The sequence below is a fragment of the Neomonachus schauinslandi genome, chromosome 1, assembly GCF_002201575.2.
Source record: "Neomonachus schauinslandi chromosome 1, ASM220157v2, whole genome shotgun sequence".
Lineage (NCBI taxonomy): Eukaryota > Metazoa > Chordata > Mammalia > Carnivora > Phocidae > Neomonachus > Neomonachus schauinslandi.
In genome coordinates this window covers 14,798,884-14,817,208 of record NC_058403.1, presented here as the reverse complement: position 1 = coordinate 14,817,208, position 18,325 = coordinate 14,798,884, and the positions used below count along the sequence as shown (strand labels likewise).

The window sequence follows — 18,325 nt, the reverse complement described above, 5'->3', positions numbered from 1 at the left end:
TTAGGAGAAGCTGAGAGATCTTTTTCTCATAAAGAGGGATGAACTGTTCAGATCTCATGTAGCTGGGCTGGGTTAGAGTAGCAAAAAAGGCCTCCAATAAAATAATATTCAGAGTTAATCATACTCTATGTTCCTGCAGAATCAATTATAAGAACTCAAAAGAGACTGTGATGGTTAATTTTATGTGTTAACTTGACCAAGCCAATGGGTGCCCAGATTAAACATTATTTCTGGATGTGTCTGTGAGGGTGTTTCCAGATGAGATAAACATTTGAATTGGTAACTCAGCAAAGCAGATGACCCCCCAGTGTGGTGGGCATCATCCAGTCCACTGAGACCCTGAATAGAACAGAAATGCAAAGGAAGGAGGAATGCATCCTTTTTCTTCCTGCCTGACTGCCTGAGCTGGAACTTTGCTTTTCTCCTACTCTTGGACTAAGATTTTCACCACTGGCTCTTCTGGTTCTCAGGCCTCCAGAATTGAACAGGAATTATACCACTGCTTTACTGGATCTTCAGTTTGTGGATGGCAGATTGTGGGTCTTCTCCTCCTCCACAGTCATGTGAACCTATTTCTCATAATAAATCTTTTCATATCTATCTCCTATTTGTTCTTTTTCTCTGGAGAACCCTGATTAACACAGAGAACAATACCAAAAGACTAAATGTCTTGATACTTTGCATATGTATGATATTCCATGCTATCTAGAAAACGTAATCCTTAAACCAGCAAGAAGAAGGGTGACTCACGCCTATTTGAAGAATTTCTCTGAATTATACTATTATGGAAGTGCCACATGACTATTGTGTTGTTTCAGTAGCTTGAAAATAATTAACTGTTTTCTTCCCTTTGTAGTTAAAATGAATCATCAGAAGATAAAAAAAAACTCATTGGCAGTAAACCCTCAAAAGGACAATTCTAATGGTCCCACTGTTTTTTTTTTTTTTTTTTTTTTTTTTTGGGAAAAAAAGGGGGGGAGAAAGGCAGAGGGAGAAGTAGGCTCCCAAGGAGCAGGGAGCCTGATGCGGGACTCGATCCCAGGACCCTGAGATCATGACCTGAGCCGAAGGCAGACGCTTAACCATCTGAGCCACCCAGGCGCCCGGTCCCACTGTTATCATTATACCCTGATACATAGTTATTGCACATTAACAATGGCGGCCCCACCTTGGCCCATCTGCTCTCTGGAGCTTTTATAACAGAACACTCATGACCTTGTTGACAGCAGCACTGATTTTCCTTGGAGTAGTCCTGCTGTTCTCGGCAAAGACTATCTCTTGGATTTAGATGGGTTATCACATAAAACCTGAGCAACACAAAGATCATGCTTTAGTTTGTCTTGAGAGCCCTCATTCAAGTCCAGATGAAGATGACCAACATAGTTTGTGGGTTCTAACTTCTGTGGTTGGTTACACAGTTGGCCTACAAGATACCTAGAAAGTCTCTGGGTAAAAGTCTTCCAATAACATGTCCTGGCATCTCAAGAAGCCTGCACCATATTTCAATGTGATCATTTTTCAGAAGGCAATGCAGTGCTATGTAGGTAGTAACAAAAAAGATTCTCTACAAATTCTCAGCATCCATTGCTAAGGGCAAGCCACATGTCACAAATAATTGGCATACGCTGCTATCATAGTAGCAGAAACTTAAAATGGAATCTGGAGTGCTCCTGAGCGATTTTGAGTATTCTTCTAATATTTATAAGGGTTTTTATTACTTTTCATTGAAAAATAGGTGTCTTAGAAGTTTATATTGACTAGCCTAAAGTGTATTGCTCCTTTTATAGCCTTCTCAATATTAGGATAAATTCTCAACCATCAGACACGGATTTTAGTCAATAATTTCAAGTGAACAGCTTCCAAATATATGACATGCAACGTGGCTAAAATAATGGTTTTACCTTAAGATAGAAATAAGTTATTTCAGCATAAGAATAATCTTCAGGAAATCAGTTGAATGATAACTAGTTTCAAAGCAGTGATTTTAAGAAGAAGGTTTGAGTGCTAGGGTTGAGCACTCTTCCTCACTGGCCAACTGTGGTAGTGTAGGATGCATCTACACTATCCTTTGAGAAGGATGCTTCTTTGGCCACACACTTTTTCATGTTGGCCATCAGTAGAACAAGCTAGGTGTAAGTAGACCTTGAGATCAGTCTTTATCATTGTAAAAAAAAAAAAAAGCTCACGCAAAATAAATGATTATAACCTATATCTACAAAGGTAACACTGAAGTGCCTAGAAAATAGCATTAGGCGTATAGAACTCCTTATGGAGTAGGCTAAATAATGGCCCCATAAAAATGTCCATATCCTCATTTCTAGAATCTATTAAAATGTTACTTTATATGTGAAAAAAGAACTTTTCAGATGTGATTAAGTTAAGGATTTTAATTTCGGGTGGGGTGTGGGCCCAATATAATCACAAGGGTCCTTATAAGATGGAAGGAGGGGGTCAGAAGGCAGAGAGGGTGATGTGAAAGTAGGAGGGAAGGCAATTAATGTGGGGCCACAAGCCAAAGAATGAGGACAGCCTTGAAAAGGCAAGGAATTGGATTCTCCCGTAAAGATTTCCCCTGGCAGAATGAAATAGGCAACCCTGCCAAAAGGAGAGAGTAAAGATTTTGGAGGACTACATGAACTGAAAGAATAAACTCTCTGCAACATCCAGGGAACACTAGTGGAAAAATGATGTTTAAAAAAGAACACAATGGAAGAAAATTTGAACAGCAAAGTATTGAAAAAATCTACACAAAATACTGAAAAAATCTGGAAAGTTAACAGAGAATAAAGATGTTGAATACATTGCAGTCTTTTTGCAATAAGCAACTTTCATAATGGTGGTAATAAAAACTATACCTCCAATTACCCTGAAGATAACTTTTTGAGGGAGAGATGGGCATGCAGCCATTAAATACTGATCTTGCTGGTCTCGTGAGATATCTATAGACTAGTGAAGTCATCGTGAGTCTGAGTCCTATTCTTCAGCTTTTCTGACTTTTTATTTTGTCAATTGATTTAATAACTATCAGGTTGAGAAACTATATGAGTGTTTCTCAGTGTATTAGCATCTCCAGAGAACTTTTAAAAAACACCAATGCCTATACCCCATCTCTAAATATTCTGATTTATTTGGTCTGGGATGTTTTCTAGGCATCGGTATCTGTTCAAAGCTCTCCAGGTAATACTCACATGCAGGCAGAGCTGAGAATCACCTATTTATATTAACCAAACTTATATTTTTAAGCTATAACAATAGTGATCATAGTGACTGTTTTCTGAGTGTTATAAAATGCCCACTGCTATAATAGGTTTTGTTTTGTTTTTTTTTTTTACATACTACTGGAGAGAAGGTGTTTTCCTCAATTTATAGATTTGAAAGACAGAGCATAGTTATAGCAGTTGAATCCAGGTTTGATTTCAATCCTGGGCTCTTTGTGCTTTGTTTACTTATTAATTGATAATAGGAGGTATATGTGGCAGGAAAAGTCAATAATTTTTAAAAATATTTTATTTATTTATTTGACAGAGAAAGAGCACAAGCAGGGGGAGTGGCAGGCAGAAGGAGAGGGAGAAGCAGGCTCCCTACTGAGCAAGAAGCCTGATGCAGGGCTCAATCCCAGCAACCTGAGATCATGACCTGAGCTGAAGGCAGAGGCTTAACTGACTGAACCTCCCAGGTGCCCTGGAAAGTCAATAATTTGCACACAGTTTCTTCTGGACTTTGAGAACCCAAATAAAAACATATGGTTGTTTGGTGAGACCAGAGTTAGAACCACAGAAGTTGGAGTTTTATCATAAGGAATGAACCCATCAAACTAAGCGAACTTGATAAGATGCCCATGTAGTTTCTAGGGAGCCTTCTGTCCAGAGAGCTGGACCTAGCTGTACAAGGTTGTACCTTGGATGGTGTTACAGGTTCCATGAGGACCCTTACTCACTCTTCCTCCTTCTGTCAGGATTTCAGACCTACATGGCTATTTCATTACAATATCTCTTTAGATATTAGAATTAATGAGATCCTAATTTTGAATCCCTTTGGTGATATTTGAGAAGACCTTTAATCTCTTTAGTGGAGTAAACTTTCATCAAGAAAGGACAGTTTATAAAAAAAAAAGTAACAGTTTTTTTTTGTTGTTGTTAAAATGTGCCATAGACATAATAATAGATATTTTGTGTACTAAGTGTTATAATGGCGGTGGGTACAAGGTGTGGAGGGCTTTGCATGACATGTGAAATAATGCGTCCTTTTTAAAAAAAATTTTTATTGTTATGTTCATCACCATACATTACATCATTAGTTTTTGATGTAGTGTTCCATGATTCATTGTGCATAACACCCAGTGCTCCATGCAGAACGTGCCCTCTTTAATACCCATCACCAGGCTAACCCATCCCCCCGCCCCCCTCCCCTCTAGAACCCTCAGTTTGTTTTTCAGAGTCCATCGTCTCTCATGGTTCGTCTCCCCCTCCGATGTCCCCCCGTTCATTCTTCCCCTCCTGCTATCTTCTTCTTCTTCTTCTTTTTTTTTTCTTAACATATATTGCATTATTTGTTTCAGAGGTACTTAAGGCAACGTGGGCATGGTGGTCGGGCACTCATATGACCTCACTGAAATGAGGAATTCTTAATCTCAGGAAACAAACTGAGGGTTGCTGGAGTGGGGGGTGGGGTGGGAGGGATGCAGTGACTGGGTGATAGGCACTGGGGAGGGTATGTGCTCTGGTAAGCGCTGTGAATTGTGCAAGACTGTTGAATCTCAGATCTGTACCTCTGAAACAAATAATGCAATATATGTTAAGAAAAAAAAAAAGAAGATAGCAGGAGGGGAAGAATGAAGGGGGGAAGTCGGAGGGGGGGACGAACCATGAGAGACGATGGACTCTGAAAAACAAACTGAGGGTTCTAGAGGGGAGGGGGGTAGGAGGATGGGTTAGCCTGGTGGTGGGTATTGAGGAGGGCACATTCTGCATGGAGCACTGGGTGTTATGCACAAACACTACATCAAAAACTAATGATGTAATGTATGGTGGTTAACATAACAATAAAAAAATTTAAAAAAAGAATTTCAAATGAGAGGTATAAGGTCATCTATTTTATTTGGAATAACAGTTTTTGAGGCTACATGGATGTTGGATGGGGAAAAAGGTGGGGGTTCATGACAGAGCGATCAACTGTAGTGTAGTAGAAAGATGATGATAGAGATGGAGAAAAAGAGGTTGAATCTGAAACATATTCAGAAAGCAGAAGCTACAACATTTGGTAACTCACAAATAGGGAGGGTAAGGTAGAGTCAAGTGAACTCCTAGGTCTCTGACTTGAGCAATTGGTTGGTGTTTCTGGCCACCAAGATAGGGGCAGGAGGAGAAAGTGGTTGGTTGGAGGAAGAAAAGGAGGAAGATGTAGTGTGTTAAGTTTGGTGTGGAGATTTAATGACATCAGGCAAGATATGATAGAGAGACTTGGGAAGTCAGGCTGAGAGGAGGTTTGGGGACCATTGTTGTGACAAAGTGTAGGAGATAATGCAGTGACAAGGTTAGCAGTGGGAAACACTGTATCACTCTTGTAGTTTTGCCTAGGCACAATACCACTGATGATATTGATGATGGTAATCTCTCACATGTGGCTATTTCATGCATCAGTGGTAGGTTTAATGCCTTATAGGCATTGTCATGTTTAACTTCTCTCAGAACAACGCGAGATATGTACTATGAAATTCCCATTCTACCGATATAGCAAATAATGAATTACAAGGTCCTCTGCTAAATGATCTCATCCAATACATTGGAGTTTTTCATTATATTTTATTCCCCCTCTATCTTGGCATAGTCTTTATCACATACAAAACATCTAATACATGCTAGCTGAATAAATGGTGAAATTTACATCCTACAGGGTCACCCTTAAGCAGAAAGGATTTGGCTAATAGTCCTGGGGAAAGTAGGGTGGGAAGATTCTTTTGGTAAAATCTTACATTTATGAAGTGTTGTAGAACCTGATGTGGTTAACATAGCAAAGTGAGTTTTAACCTACTTCAGTCTTCAGGCTTCTTTAGAGAACCTGATATAAGCTATGGATCCTTTCTCCTGAAAAAGGCACATTGAGGGGAATGAACATCCCCAAAATTTTGAATAAAGCTGAAGTTCACTAATCCTGCTAAAGGTTTATGACATGCTTTGATGTACACATATTCAAATTATTTACATGATTTCTTCTAAATTACCTCCACTTCTACTGCAAGGATAATTTCTCTTATCAGCTATTACAGCCAAATTCTGATGTAGCTGGAATTAAGCATTACAGTATTTCTGAGGCATGCATGTGATTTTTATTACCTCCCAATTCAGATAGAAACAAATCTATACCCTTTTCCAAATCTACTGTTTGGAAGTTTTTGCGAGTATGCAAACGGGCATCCTGTGCACTAAGAATGTGGACACATTGCAAATCCCTTCACTACATTGTTAGTTATCCACAGAGCTCAATTAATTCTTGTGCATATTAAGTAACATACCCATATCTATGAACCACTCCTTACAACCAAACCTAACTCTGTGCTCAGGAAATGTAAATAGATTTTAGTCTCAGCCTGAGAGAAACAATTAGGATGAGAATGTGCTGCCAAAATAATTATATGATATACTACAAATTATCATCAGTTAAAATAAATTGAGAATCATCATTATTACATTGTCAGGATTTAGCCAAAGTAATGAACTTCCCATCAATTAACTGTCTCAAAGACTACCAAAGGACTCTAGGAACTTAAAAAAAAAAAAATGAACGGCTTAATTATTTCCCCATTTCTTTGAAAGCTTACTAAGTACAAGGCAATGTGCAAATTCTTTATGTTTGGACAGTGGGAAGAGGATTCTTGATGATTTCTATGCATGGAGGCTCAGAGCAGAAGAGAACCTTAGCAAGATTAGAATCCAACAATCCTATTTTACAGATGAAGTGACTGGGTTGAAGAAGAATCAACAGACTTGCTCAAAGTAGCATATTTAAAGGACCTAAGAAACTCAGACCACTGGCATGTTAAGCCCTGGTTTGAAATTCCATTAGGTGGACTTCATTTGTCTCATCTGTAACATGGGATATTTTCAGAGGAGAAGAAGACATTCCAGTCAAATGCATAGCATAGTCTGGCACATAGTGAGTGCCCAGTGAATGACAATTATTTTATTCTATTAGAGCAAGAGCAGAATTTGCAACTGCATCTATCAACCTTTAGTCTAAGACTCTAGTCCCAGTCCCTTTCTGCTTTAGAAATGAGTTTCCCCATCTTTCACCAGTCTGTGGGCATTGGATAGCCACATTCTGTGACTTTCATTTTCAAGCTCTCTTTTTCTCAAGGGGGCAGGGAGTTATTTTTTTCTTGTTGTTTTTACTGTTGTATCTTTCTCACCTTCATCAGTGCTCAACAAATAAGTGTTAAATGAAAGAGTGAATTTTCTACTGTGTCTCTGCCACATTCTCTCCTTGGCTTCAATCTAATCACCATTTCTTGAGGACTTACGTAAACTAGACAAATGACTGCATGTTGGATAATAGAACGAAACAATTGCATCAAAGGAGTACAAAGCTTAACTAGAATGTGTTCCATGTTCTATTGCGAGGAGAATCAGTTGGCATCTTGGTGTACATAAGAGCAGCATACTGGGATTTTTTTTTTTTTTTTTCACTTTTAAATCCTGAGGTAAGTTTCAAATCCCAGCCTAGCCACTGCTGACTCTGTGACCTTGGGCAAGTTACAAAATCTCTCTGAGCTCTGTCAGTTTCTTGTGCACAGAATTTGCTCATAAAAATTAAGTGAGTGATGCATTTTATCTGCTTATCACAGGACCTGGCACACAGAAAGTTCTGTAAAAGTAGTTTTTAAGGTCTTTGGCCTATTCTTTGTGTTTATGATTAGAGATGGAGTTGCGTATCTGACTTAGTGGGTGTGGGTTCCAAACACAGGTTTGCAACCTCTTGGCACATCACAGCTCTACTGCTTGACTGGCTGTTTTCTGTGTTGAGAGATGAAGACTGACAGGCTTCTGTCCTGGGGAAACATGAAATGAACCTCTTCTAACCATCTCTGTTTGTCCCGGTCCCAGGCAATAGGCCCAACTTCTATGAGGAAAGAATCAATGCACAAAATTATTTGATTAATCAGCATTGCTGCTGTACATTCTAGTAGAGGGAAGCCAGGCATTAAAAAAATACATTTTCTCCCCGGCCTTGTTTTTATGTTAATTGACAGAAAGGAAAAAAAAAAAAAACAAAAAACCAAGAGCACACAAATGTTGACAGGAGAAAATGTGATATAATTCCACAAAATATTTTGGTACTAAAATGTTTTATGGAGACTAATGGCTCAATTATAGCTTCATACTCATTGCTATAAGTGTTGTGAGGGGAAAAAAGTCTCTCTTCTGACGCACTTGTTCATGTAAACAAGAGAGCAGGTTTCCTGAGTCGGAAACAGTATGTTCACGCTCAGTATGGCTGCTCTCCAGCTCAGGGACGTGGCCCAGCCCTGATGCAGCTTCCCTGCTGGATGGAGCATCACAGCATTCCCTCCCTTTCTATCAGGGACGAATTAGGATTCCGACTACCGTGCTTGAAATTGTGACTTGCTTTCTCAATCCTATTACAGGATTTGAAAGTGATTATGCATTTCTCTGAAGAGGCAAATTTATTTTCAGGAAGTGGAATTGTAGGCTGAAATGCGTTACAGTTCTTAAAAATATAGGATTTCAGGGGTTGAATAAAATCTTCCTTTGAGGAAACTGAGGCATAGAAGAGCAACTCGTTCAAATGTCTTGGCAGAGTTGAGAGTATAGTACACTGAGTCAGGTGGAAGGGAGGTGATTTTGGAGATTGCTTTTATCAAGAGCTTCTAGTACAGTTCTTGGATCATTCATTCACCCTTTCCCTTTATACATTCAACAGAGCAGTGTTGAGCGCTATGTGTCAAGTAATGTTGTACATGCTCAGGATTTGGGGGAACAAGACAAAGGAGGTTTCTATCCTCTTGGAGGTTATAGTATTGTAGGGAATATGGACAACAAATGAGTCAATGCCTGGATCTTTGGATTAAGAGCATGCTCATTACATGGTAGATGAAATTATTACTATCTCTGAGCTTCATTTTTTTTGTGTGCAAAAGAGGGATAATACTAATTATACCAAAAGCTGTTGTGTAGATTAAAGGAGATGGTTGCTTATCACTCAACATGGCACTGGGCACATTTTAAGCGTGCTGGTACAGAGTCTTCTTATCTTGTTCCTTATCTTTAAATTCACTTCCCATCAGCCACTCTCTTGGTAGGATCACACTCAGAAGCAAACAAGAGTGCAGATAAGGTGGGCACTGGAGAGTCAGTGGGAAGAGAGTGGGACTTGGAGGAAGTAAAAGCGAGGAGTTGCAAGGACTGGGGGTGTCCACGCTGGAGACAGGCTGGGAGACGGGAGTATCCTCGTGAAGCAGCAGGACACCAGCTGGGAGGTGGCGGATGGGCAGGGAGAGAAGAGGACACCAAGTGATGGGATGGGACCCCTGTGTGTGCTGCTGGTTGCTGGGGCCACTCTCAGGCTACAGAAATTCACGAAGACAGATCATTCATATGGAATCTCTGTTCCTCTGTAGCCTAATCAAGTCTTAACATTTGAATTTCTAACTAATTTTTGGGAAATAACTTTTCAGATTCTGATCATATAGCACTTGTTCAATGTGAATAGAAATAATTACTTTGTTGGAGCGATTAGCATGCCCAAGAATAACTATAGACTTTCCCCCAATTTTTACTTTTAGATAGATGTCAGGTATCTTCTTTGAAGTGCATTTGATTTCTTTTTTTTTTCTGAAGAATCATTAAAAAGTAGTAAAATATGATGAAGGTGCAGGGAAATGCACGGAAATAATGGGAAATGTGCTTGAGAAGAAAGCCAAGTTGACCTGGCAGAGAAAATTTTATCAGCAATGATTTTAGTCACCAAAAAAGCGGGAGCTGTTAATATTAATTTCATCTGAAGGAGACTAGCAGCAAGTGGTTGTGTTTTTTTCAGACGTTTCTGGAAACCTGTTTCGAAATGGAATGGCTTATCCATTCTGAATGGGGGCCCTGCACGGTAAAATGTGCACACAGGCTCTGAAAATAGGTGGTCCGGAGACCATGCGGCAGCCTGGCTACTCAGAGTAACCTCGTCAGGGCACTTAACCTATCTGAGCTTTAGTTTCTTCAACTCTGAACTGAGAATACCAAATTTACCCCAGGGGTTATTTGAGGCTTCATAAGACAGTATATAGCATGCCAGGCACCATCATTTGCACCTCAGTAGAAGAGGTAGGAAGAGATTGGTTGAATGGTGGCCAGAATTAGGACCTTGAACTCCTGCAGTCTTTAGCTTCCCTGGGGACACGCTTGGCAGACAGAAGGAAGGTCTCTTTGTTTCTACAGCTTGTTGCCCAAAGCCAATGGGTCAAGTCAAACTGATCACACAGAGCACTGGGCCTCATTTTGACCAGAATAGAAAGTCCTGAGGTCTTCAATCTCACTTTCCAACCACACAGCTTCTTGGAGGTCCAGATTAAACCCAGTTAAACCAATCTGGAGGACCTTCATGGCAACCTGGATCCTCTGGTGTGATTTCAGAGTGACGGTATTTTCACATACAGTAAGGGAGGGGTTTTATGCTGGAACATTTTAAAAGGCTCTCCCCTCCCCCAACATTTGTAGTTCATTAGTCTACAACAAAAGGTGGATGAACATGCTCTTTAGTAGTTTCCCCCAATACCTCACAGCAATCTTACCACACACATGATGAGGAAAAGTAAACACAAGATAGAATACGATATGGCACAGAATAAAGGCAAAACGTTTCATGTCAATGTTTAGAACAAAGCTGAACTAATCCCTCTCCCCCTTACCCTCAGCAGACATTTCTTGGGAGTGCTTCACTAAGAAGGTTTTTTTTTTTTCTTGGTTTGTTGTTTAAAAAACCGATCTCTGAATGATGTAATCTCTATGCTACCAGGAAAGAGCCACTTTCATCAAAGGAACATCATATCCATATTTATTGAAATAGAGGAGAAACTCTAGCAGCTCTTTCCCAGACTTGCCCAGTCCAAGCCTGTGCTTTGGGAGAGAGGTAGCCAGTTATGTGAGCCAAATGGGTATCTCACCAAGAGAAGCCTTGTCAGCAAATCATTCTCTTAAATGTAATGGAAGTCCCCAGTCTCTGTTATAACATGCTCCTGGGAAGAAATACTTCTTGGCATTTTGAGGGCTACACATAAAATCTGGGTGTTTTTCTCGGTTCTGGTTCATACCCTATTACACACTTTAATGGACTGTACTGAAATTCTCAAATGAAGCCTTAAGATAAAGTGCCGCTGATTGTATTTATTTTACCTTTAAAGTGAGCTGTTGACATCACTGCAACATGCTTGTTTTCTTTACTGAGATATCATTATAATTATAATATCCAAGATTTGTTAACGCAACTGTAGTCTAGAAGTAGGTAACACATATTCTCCACCTAACTGGAAAAGCAACATTTCATAGTGGGCAAGGTGCAGTGTAGGATAGAGGCAGCTGAGTTCCAGTTTCTTGCTCCTCTCAAGTGAGAGGATTAGCCTTGATGATGTCTAAGATTTTTTTCTTTTTTTTTTTTTAAGTAGACTCCATGCCCAGCATGGAGCCCAATGGGGGTTTGAATTCACAACCCTGAGATTGAGACTGGAGCTGACATCAAGAGTCGGACGCTTAACCGACTAAGCCGACTGAGCCACCCAGGCGCCGCCCTAAGATTGTTTTTGACTGCAACTTTAAATATGTTCTATGACTTGAAACAGATTTTTAGTGTAATCATCCAGGAGATAATAGAAACCTCTAGTCAACTTTCCTGATTGTTTACTTGCAGTGAAATTAAAAACTCAACTCTGAACTCAATGGCTTCAGAGAGATGCCCTTCAAGTATGAGATCCAACGCTGGACAGTCAGGTAGGATGGCTGCTCTAAGAGCTCTCCCAAGTGGTTCGGAAACCCACAGCTCTACATTTGTGCAGAGGGGTTGATCTACTTATCAAAGTAGTGTCCATTGTCAGTCAACCACATAGCACATCCCAAACCTATTAAACCAGGGACTATAATAATAGTTTGTGTCATTTCAGATAAGAACATTGCCTTTTGCCACAGTAACTGCTTAAATTAAATACAAAGAGACACCCATTTAAGGCCACGTAAATATGACCTGGCTATTTTTTCCCATGTTCCTCCAAATTCATCCCTTGATCTTTTATTAATGCCTCTATTTTAAGCATCTGGCTAGCCTTTTCCATTGTCTTTGTCTATACCAGAGTTTCTCAACCTCAGCACGACTGGTATCTTAGGATATACATCTCTTTGTTGTGGGGGATGTCCAGTGCATGATAGAATGTTTAGTAGCATCCCTGGCCTCTAATTACTAGTTGCCAGGAGAGTACCACTGTCCCCTATATGACAACCAAAAATGTGTCCGGACATTGCCAAAAGTCCCCGAGGGTACAAAATCCCTCTGCGCTGAGGACCACTGGTCTATGCTTTATCTTTTTTAATTCTGAATTTTCTTTTTTAGATTTTTTATTTATTTATTTGACAGATAGAGACACAGTGAGAGAGGGAACACAAGCAGGGGAGTGGGAGGGGGAAGCAGGCTTCCCACTGAGCAGGGAGCCCGATGCGGGGCTGGATCCCAGGACCCTGGGATCATGACCTGAGCCGAAGGCAGACGCTTAACGACTGAGCCACCCAGGCGCCCCTAATTCTGAATTTTCTTTTGTGAGCATAAGACCGGTGCTATATCCCGAAGTTCTCAAAAATGATTACCCTGTTGTTATTATTCCTAACATTACTAAATCTTTCATTTATATATGATTTCATAATTTATCAAGTATTTCCACCCACATTATTCATCAAGATTAATGCATGGCAGCTCATTGTCTGTGACAAGTTAGAAGCGAGAAGCATCTTTTCTTTGTTGTCCCTGTGCCCCCTTTTCATTATGCTCAGAATCATGTATGTTTGACAAAAGAGGTCTTGCCATGAGGAAGATATATTTAGGACAAGTCAGGTGTTATGTAAATGAAATCTGCTCAGTCTTTTCAAGAGATGTAAAAGAAAAGATGCTTAATCACCTTGAAATGTCATCCTTCTCTGTTGATAGGATCTACATGCCTCCCAATACATAGGACCCCACATCTACAACTATATATAACAGGTGGCTTCTTTGAACTCCCTGAGCCCTATGAACTCCCTGAATCCTTTAAAAGGGCTCCTAAAGCTGCCTCAGCCTAAACCAGACTTCTGCAGTTTTATCATGCTGCACTAAGTGAAACCAGATGGCATTTTTGAGAAAGGGAAGTCAACAAATCCACACCCCCCCAACTTTACCTCTTCCCTGCCGCTCTTACCTGCTTAAGGATTTCAGCAGCTGTTCCATGTGAACAATCAAATATCACATAGAACTCCTTGCCCTTCTTCATCTCCTTGAGTAAAGGCTTGGCATCTTTATTCCCAGAAGGCAGCTGGCGGATTTTGATTTTAATGTTATATCTGGAGGGAGCTTTGATGAGCTCTTGCAGACGAATGAGACCTAGAAAATGACATCCCATCATGCAACAGACTGTTCTGTCTAAAGAGGATTTTTTTATTGTCATTTACAGTCAAACTCATATCATTCCCAAAATGTATCAAGTGGCTACCTTCCTAAAGGTTACACTATTGACTTCTCTTTTTTTTTTTTAAATTTTATTAATTTTTTTCAGAGAGAGACACATCGAGAGAGGGAACACAAGCAGGGGGGGTGGGAGAGGGAGAAGCAGGCTCCCCATGGAGCAGGGAGCCCGATGCGGGGCTCGATCCCAGGACCCTGGGATCATGACCTGAGCCGAAGGCAGATGCTTAACGACTGAGCCACCTGGGCGCCCCTACACTATTAACTTCTCATTTGTCATTTCCTTTTCTGTGGTGGATTATACTGTATTTTCCTTTTGTGGGCATGTGTGATTTGGAAACACAGTTTTCCTAAGTGAATGTTGAATTTTGTTAAATGCAATTTTCCTCTCCAGCTTTTGGCCAACACCACAAATCTTTAATAAACCAAGTCTGTAACTGTAAAACTTTTGTAAACAAAAGTTGCTTAAAGTTTCCAAAGGTGTTCAATGAAATGGATAATGCTTGCTTAAAACAAAACAAAACAAAACAAAACAGACAATAGAATACTAGAATTTATTGGGGCTGTAAACCTCTGTAAACTTTTCATCAAGTATTTATGTATAGCATACTCTTTCCCAGCTAATTAGCTGGGATTTCTATATAGTTTTCCAGTTCCTACCATAGAAACTATTTAGAAATGGCTCATCACATCCTCTTTCTAATATGATTGAACATTGAATTGGAAAATCCTTTCTTGATTAAAGAAAGAAGGACCATAGAGTTTTTAGAGATTATGATAATAAAAGCAGAAACAAAATTCCTTTAAAATCCACCACTGATAATTGTAAGAAAGTGTATACAGCCAACTAACTTGACAGAGAATATTTGATTCACTACAAGTGTGAATCTACTGAGCTGCACCATTCTTTAATAGACATACTTTACTGGAGTAAGGCAAACTGCTATAAAGCCTCCATCTTATTTCCCCTAACATTAACTTGTGATTGCTACACTGCATGATGTTGGTTATCACTCGAGGACTCTCATCACATTGGAAAACTGAAATTTTTTTTTTATTACACAGTTCTGTGTCTTTAGGATTTGTCAACTTCAAGTAATCAATATTAAGTTTTATCAGTATTCAGATGGAAACTTTGGTATGCCCTGTCGTGGATGCCAGCCACCTCTGGACTTGATACATTTCTTTCATTTTCTTGTTTTATTTATTTAGTTATCCACCGCCTCCACCCAAGGTACATTTTTGTGGCTCAGATGTTAAAAGATTTCTCTAACATCTTGGATAGGTTATGATCTGAAGTACATACAGTAACTTTCTAATTAAGCTGTTCTTCAGAGTCTGACGGATGCAAGCAATTGCGGGGGGGGGGCGGGTTTGGTAGTGGTTAGGATCTGTAGAACCATAACAAGATTTATTGCTCATTATTTTTAAAAAAATTTTTACATAATAATTCAAATTGTTGGAATGTAGTTTTCATGGACTCTTGCTTTTTTTCAAACCAATCAGTGTGGTTGAAGGCTCTCAAGTATCAGTAATGAGCCACTTATCCTCTTCGCTTCTGGGATCACTAGTCCTGAGCCACTGATGAATATTAAAAATGGAAGAAAACCGAGCACATGGGCTTGCATAGTTGTTAATCCTCCAGTAATCTTGTGAAGTAAGCATTACTAACTTCATTATTTCCAACAAGGAAACTGAGGCTCAGAGCAGTTAAGTAACTTGTCAGGGTCACAAAGATAGTTAGGAGGAGCCATTAGTTCAAATTTTCGGTGAGTCCAGTACTCAATCTTTCTACCTTACAGTCCAGCCTTACAAACAGATTGCTGGTGCTGAGGGAACAGAGATAATTTTGGATTATTTGATAAGATGGGGGAAAAAATAGAAACATGGACCCACTCTCCTTTCTTCTTTACTCCTGGCTACTTGGGTCTCATTTTTTTTTTCTTTTTTCTTATACTGGAGCATGACCACAAAGGAGGTCAATGTGGCCTTTAAATAAGATGGGAAAACCATTTAAAAAGTGCATTTCATGTGCTGCAACAAACTGCTCTTTTGTTCTTTGCTGAATGGAATGTCAATATGAAGTGCATCTTCCTATCATGATGACTTACCCATGTTAATGGTATTTTAAAGTTGAATACATTTTCCATTTGTTCATTCATTTTTATGGGAAAACATTTCCTGGATGCTCATTATATGCCAAACCCCATGCTAAACCCAGGGTATGGGACATGAACCCATCTTGCTTTAAGAAAGCAAGATGGGTTCCTATATGGCTAGAACCATAATAAACAATGTACCGGTAATTTGTAACGTAAGTATTGCAATATGTTAGTAATAATCTTGCAGCCTTGGTTTCCAATGTTCATTTCATTTTGATCAGCTCGGTATGTTGCATTAATTGTTTCAGGTATTTTCATTACATGAAATCTACCACATGTCCGAGATGATTTAACCTATTTAAGTGTTGAACTGCTAGCAGAACTTGTAAATTTACAGTAATTCAGAATTAGTAAGGAAAACAGTTCACCAGTGTTTAGTTTTATATTGAGATCCTCAGCTTGGAATAAAGTTGTATAAAACACAAAAGCAAAAGCAAAAAAAAAAAAAAAGCCCATAGAAGGATTTCATCCCATCAACTCTTGTGACATCGATGAGTATCAATTACTACTCAATTTTTATAATTCACAAGCTGAGGCTGATGGAGGCTGATGGAGCAACTTGCTCAAGACCCCAAGGTCTTATTAAGGTTCTTAAGTCCAGGACTTGAATCCAGGTCTACCTTCTGACTACCAATTTCAGACTCTTTTTATCAAATCAGTGGTCCCTCTTGACTTTTAGATTTCAGGTCAACTAACTAACTGAATAACTAACTAACTAGCTAGCTAGCTATATGAATAAGTAACTGGATAAATAAACAGAGAAAGAAAACTTTGGACTAGCAAAAAGCATTCAATCTTTAGTTGGCAAATGAGGCCATTAATAGACATTTTGCTCTCTCTTCCTCAAAACAGGTGACCATGCAGAGAGTTATTTTAATACCAATAGAGGAGAAAGGAGAACAGCTCAGTACAAAAGACCAGTTTAATTGGGCTAAATTTGTCTTTTGGAAATACTCACTACTAAGTCCCTAATTTTTTCAGTTTGTCTGCTTGCAGGTGAATTGGCCTCAGGAAGGAAAAAGCTCAGCAGATTTAAAGATTACAGAGGAAATTGTGGGAAGAAGAATGAGGGTGGAACAGTGAGGTTTACATTTCTCTTCCCAAAGCAATTGTTTGCTTAAAAAAAAAAAAGCCTTTCTGCCTTCACTAGCAAACATTGTATAATTTACAATTTAAAAGCCTTCCCCCACCCACAGGAGAAAAAAGTTAGAGAAAGCTTCCCTTTTATTTGCATTTTGCAGCAATCCATCAATTGCAGTTTGTTGTAAAGAATAGTTAAAATTTATTTGCTAAACAAAGGGAAAGGAAATTGAAAGCTAATGGTCGGGCTGTGTTTGGAAGCTAGCCTTGAGGAGTGACCCAGTGCTCCCAGGATGGGACTCCAGCTGCAGAGGAGGGTTAGGGTGCATGCAAATCTGGTGATGGTGGTAGTCTTTCTAGCCCACCATGGTGGAGGGACTTGAAAAATAAAATGCAGTTAAGGAGACAACCAAACCCAACTGAGGGACATTCTGCAATAAAGCTGACCTGGACTCTTCAAAAATGTCGAGGTCATGAAAGGCAAAGGAAGGCTGAACCAAAGGAGACCAAAGGAGAGTAAAATGAGATGACAACTAAATGCAGTGAGTGATCTTGGATTCAAAAAAATCCTGTAAGGGCATTATTGTGTCAATCAGAGAAACTGTAATATGGTGTGTGTCTATCTATCAGCTATCTATCTATCTATCTATCTATCTATCTATCTATCTATCTATCATCTATCTATCGAGAGAGAGAGAGAGAGAGAGAGATTGAGAGAGATGGATCAGTGTAGACCCAGCGACCTCCATCAGCCTTTTCCTGTGAGGGGAGGGTGTGAGGTGCGCCGGGGCACAAGTGACTTCTATGAGGGTGGGGAGTTGGGTAAGTTGGCTCTGAGTCCCTTTCATCCAGGTGAATAAAGCTGAAGGGCCCACAACACCACTGGCCAAGGGCAGCACAGGGGGCTCTGTGCCTGGGGCAAAGCCATGTTCTGGAGGGGAAATCATGGTGTCCTCTGGTCACTGGGAAAGCCTCAGTTGTTTAGAACAACCTGCAATGAGCCCTTCTGGCCAGCAAAGACCAGCTCCCCTAGACTCTGTCATCTCTGCAGAGCATTCTTTAAGAACTATTATCCTATTTGTATATAATAGTACTGTATTAGTGTTAAGTTTCCTGTATTTCCTAATTGTAGTGTGGTTATAACCCTAGTTCTTAGGAAATACATACTAATGCATTTAGGGGTGAAAAGGTCATGATGTCTGCCACTTACTATTACAACACTATTACTTATTACTATTATTGTTTATTGTTGCTGTAATTGTTTTATATTGAGAGAATCACAGAGCATTAAAACAAATGTAGCCAAAGGATTACATGATGAACCTAGATGAAAGGCATACAGGAGTTCATTGTACTTTTCTGGCATCTTTTTTCTAAGTTCA

The 18,325-nt window shown here is 39.6% G+C and overlaps 1 protein-coding gene across 1 annotated transcript in view; it reads right to left on the bottom strand.

Moving 5' to 3' along the window:
- GRIK1 (glutamate ionotropic receptor kainate type subunit 1) overlaps positions 1–18,325 on the bottom strand; it is a 378,577-nt gene that overhangs the window by 114,456 nt on the left and 245,796 nt on the right. Inside the window, 1 exon segment of the mRNA XM_044913681.1 lies at positions 13,439–13,620. Coding sequence (XP_044769616.1) covers positions 13,439–13,620 — 182 coding nt within the window.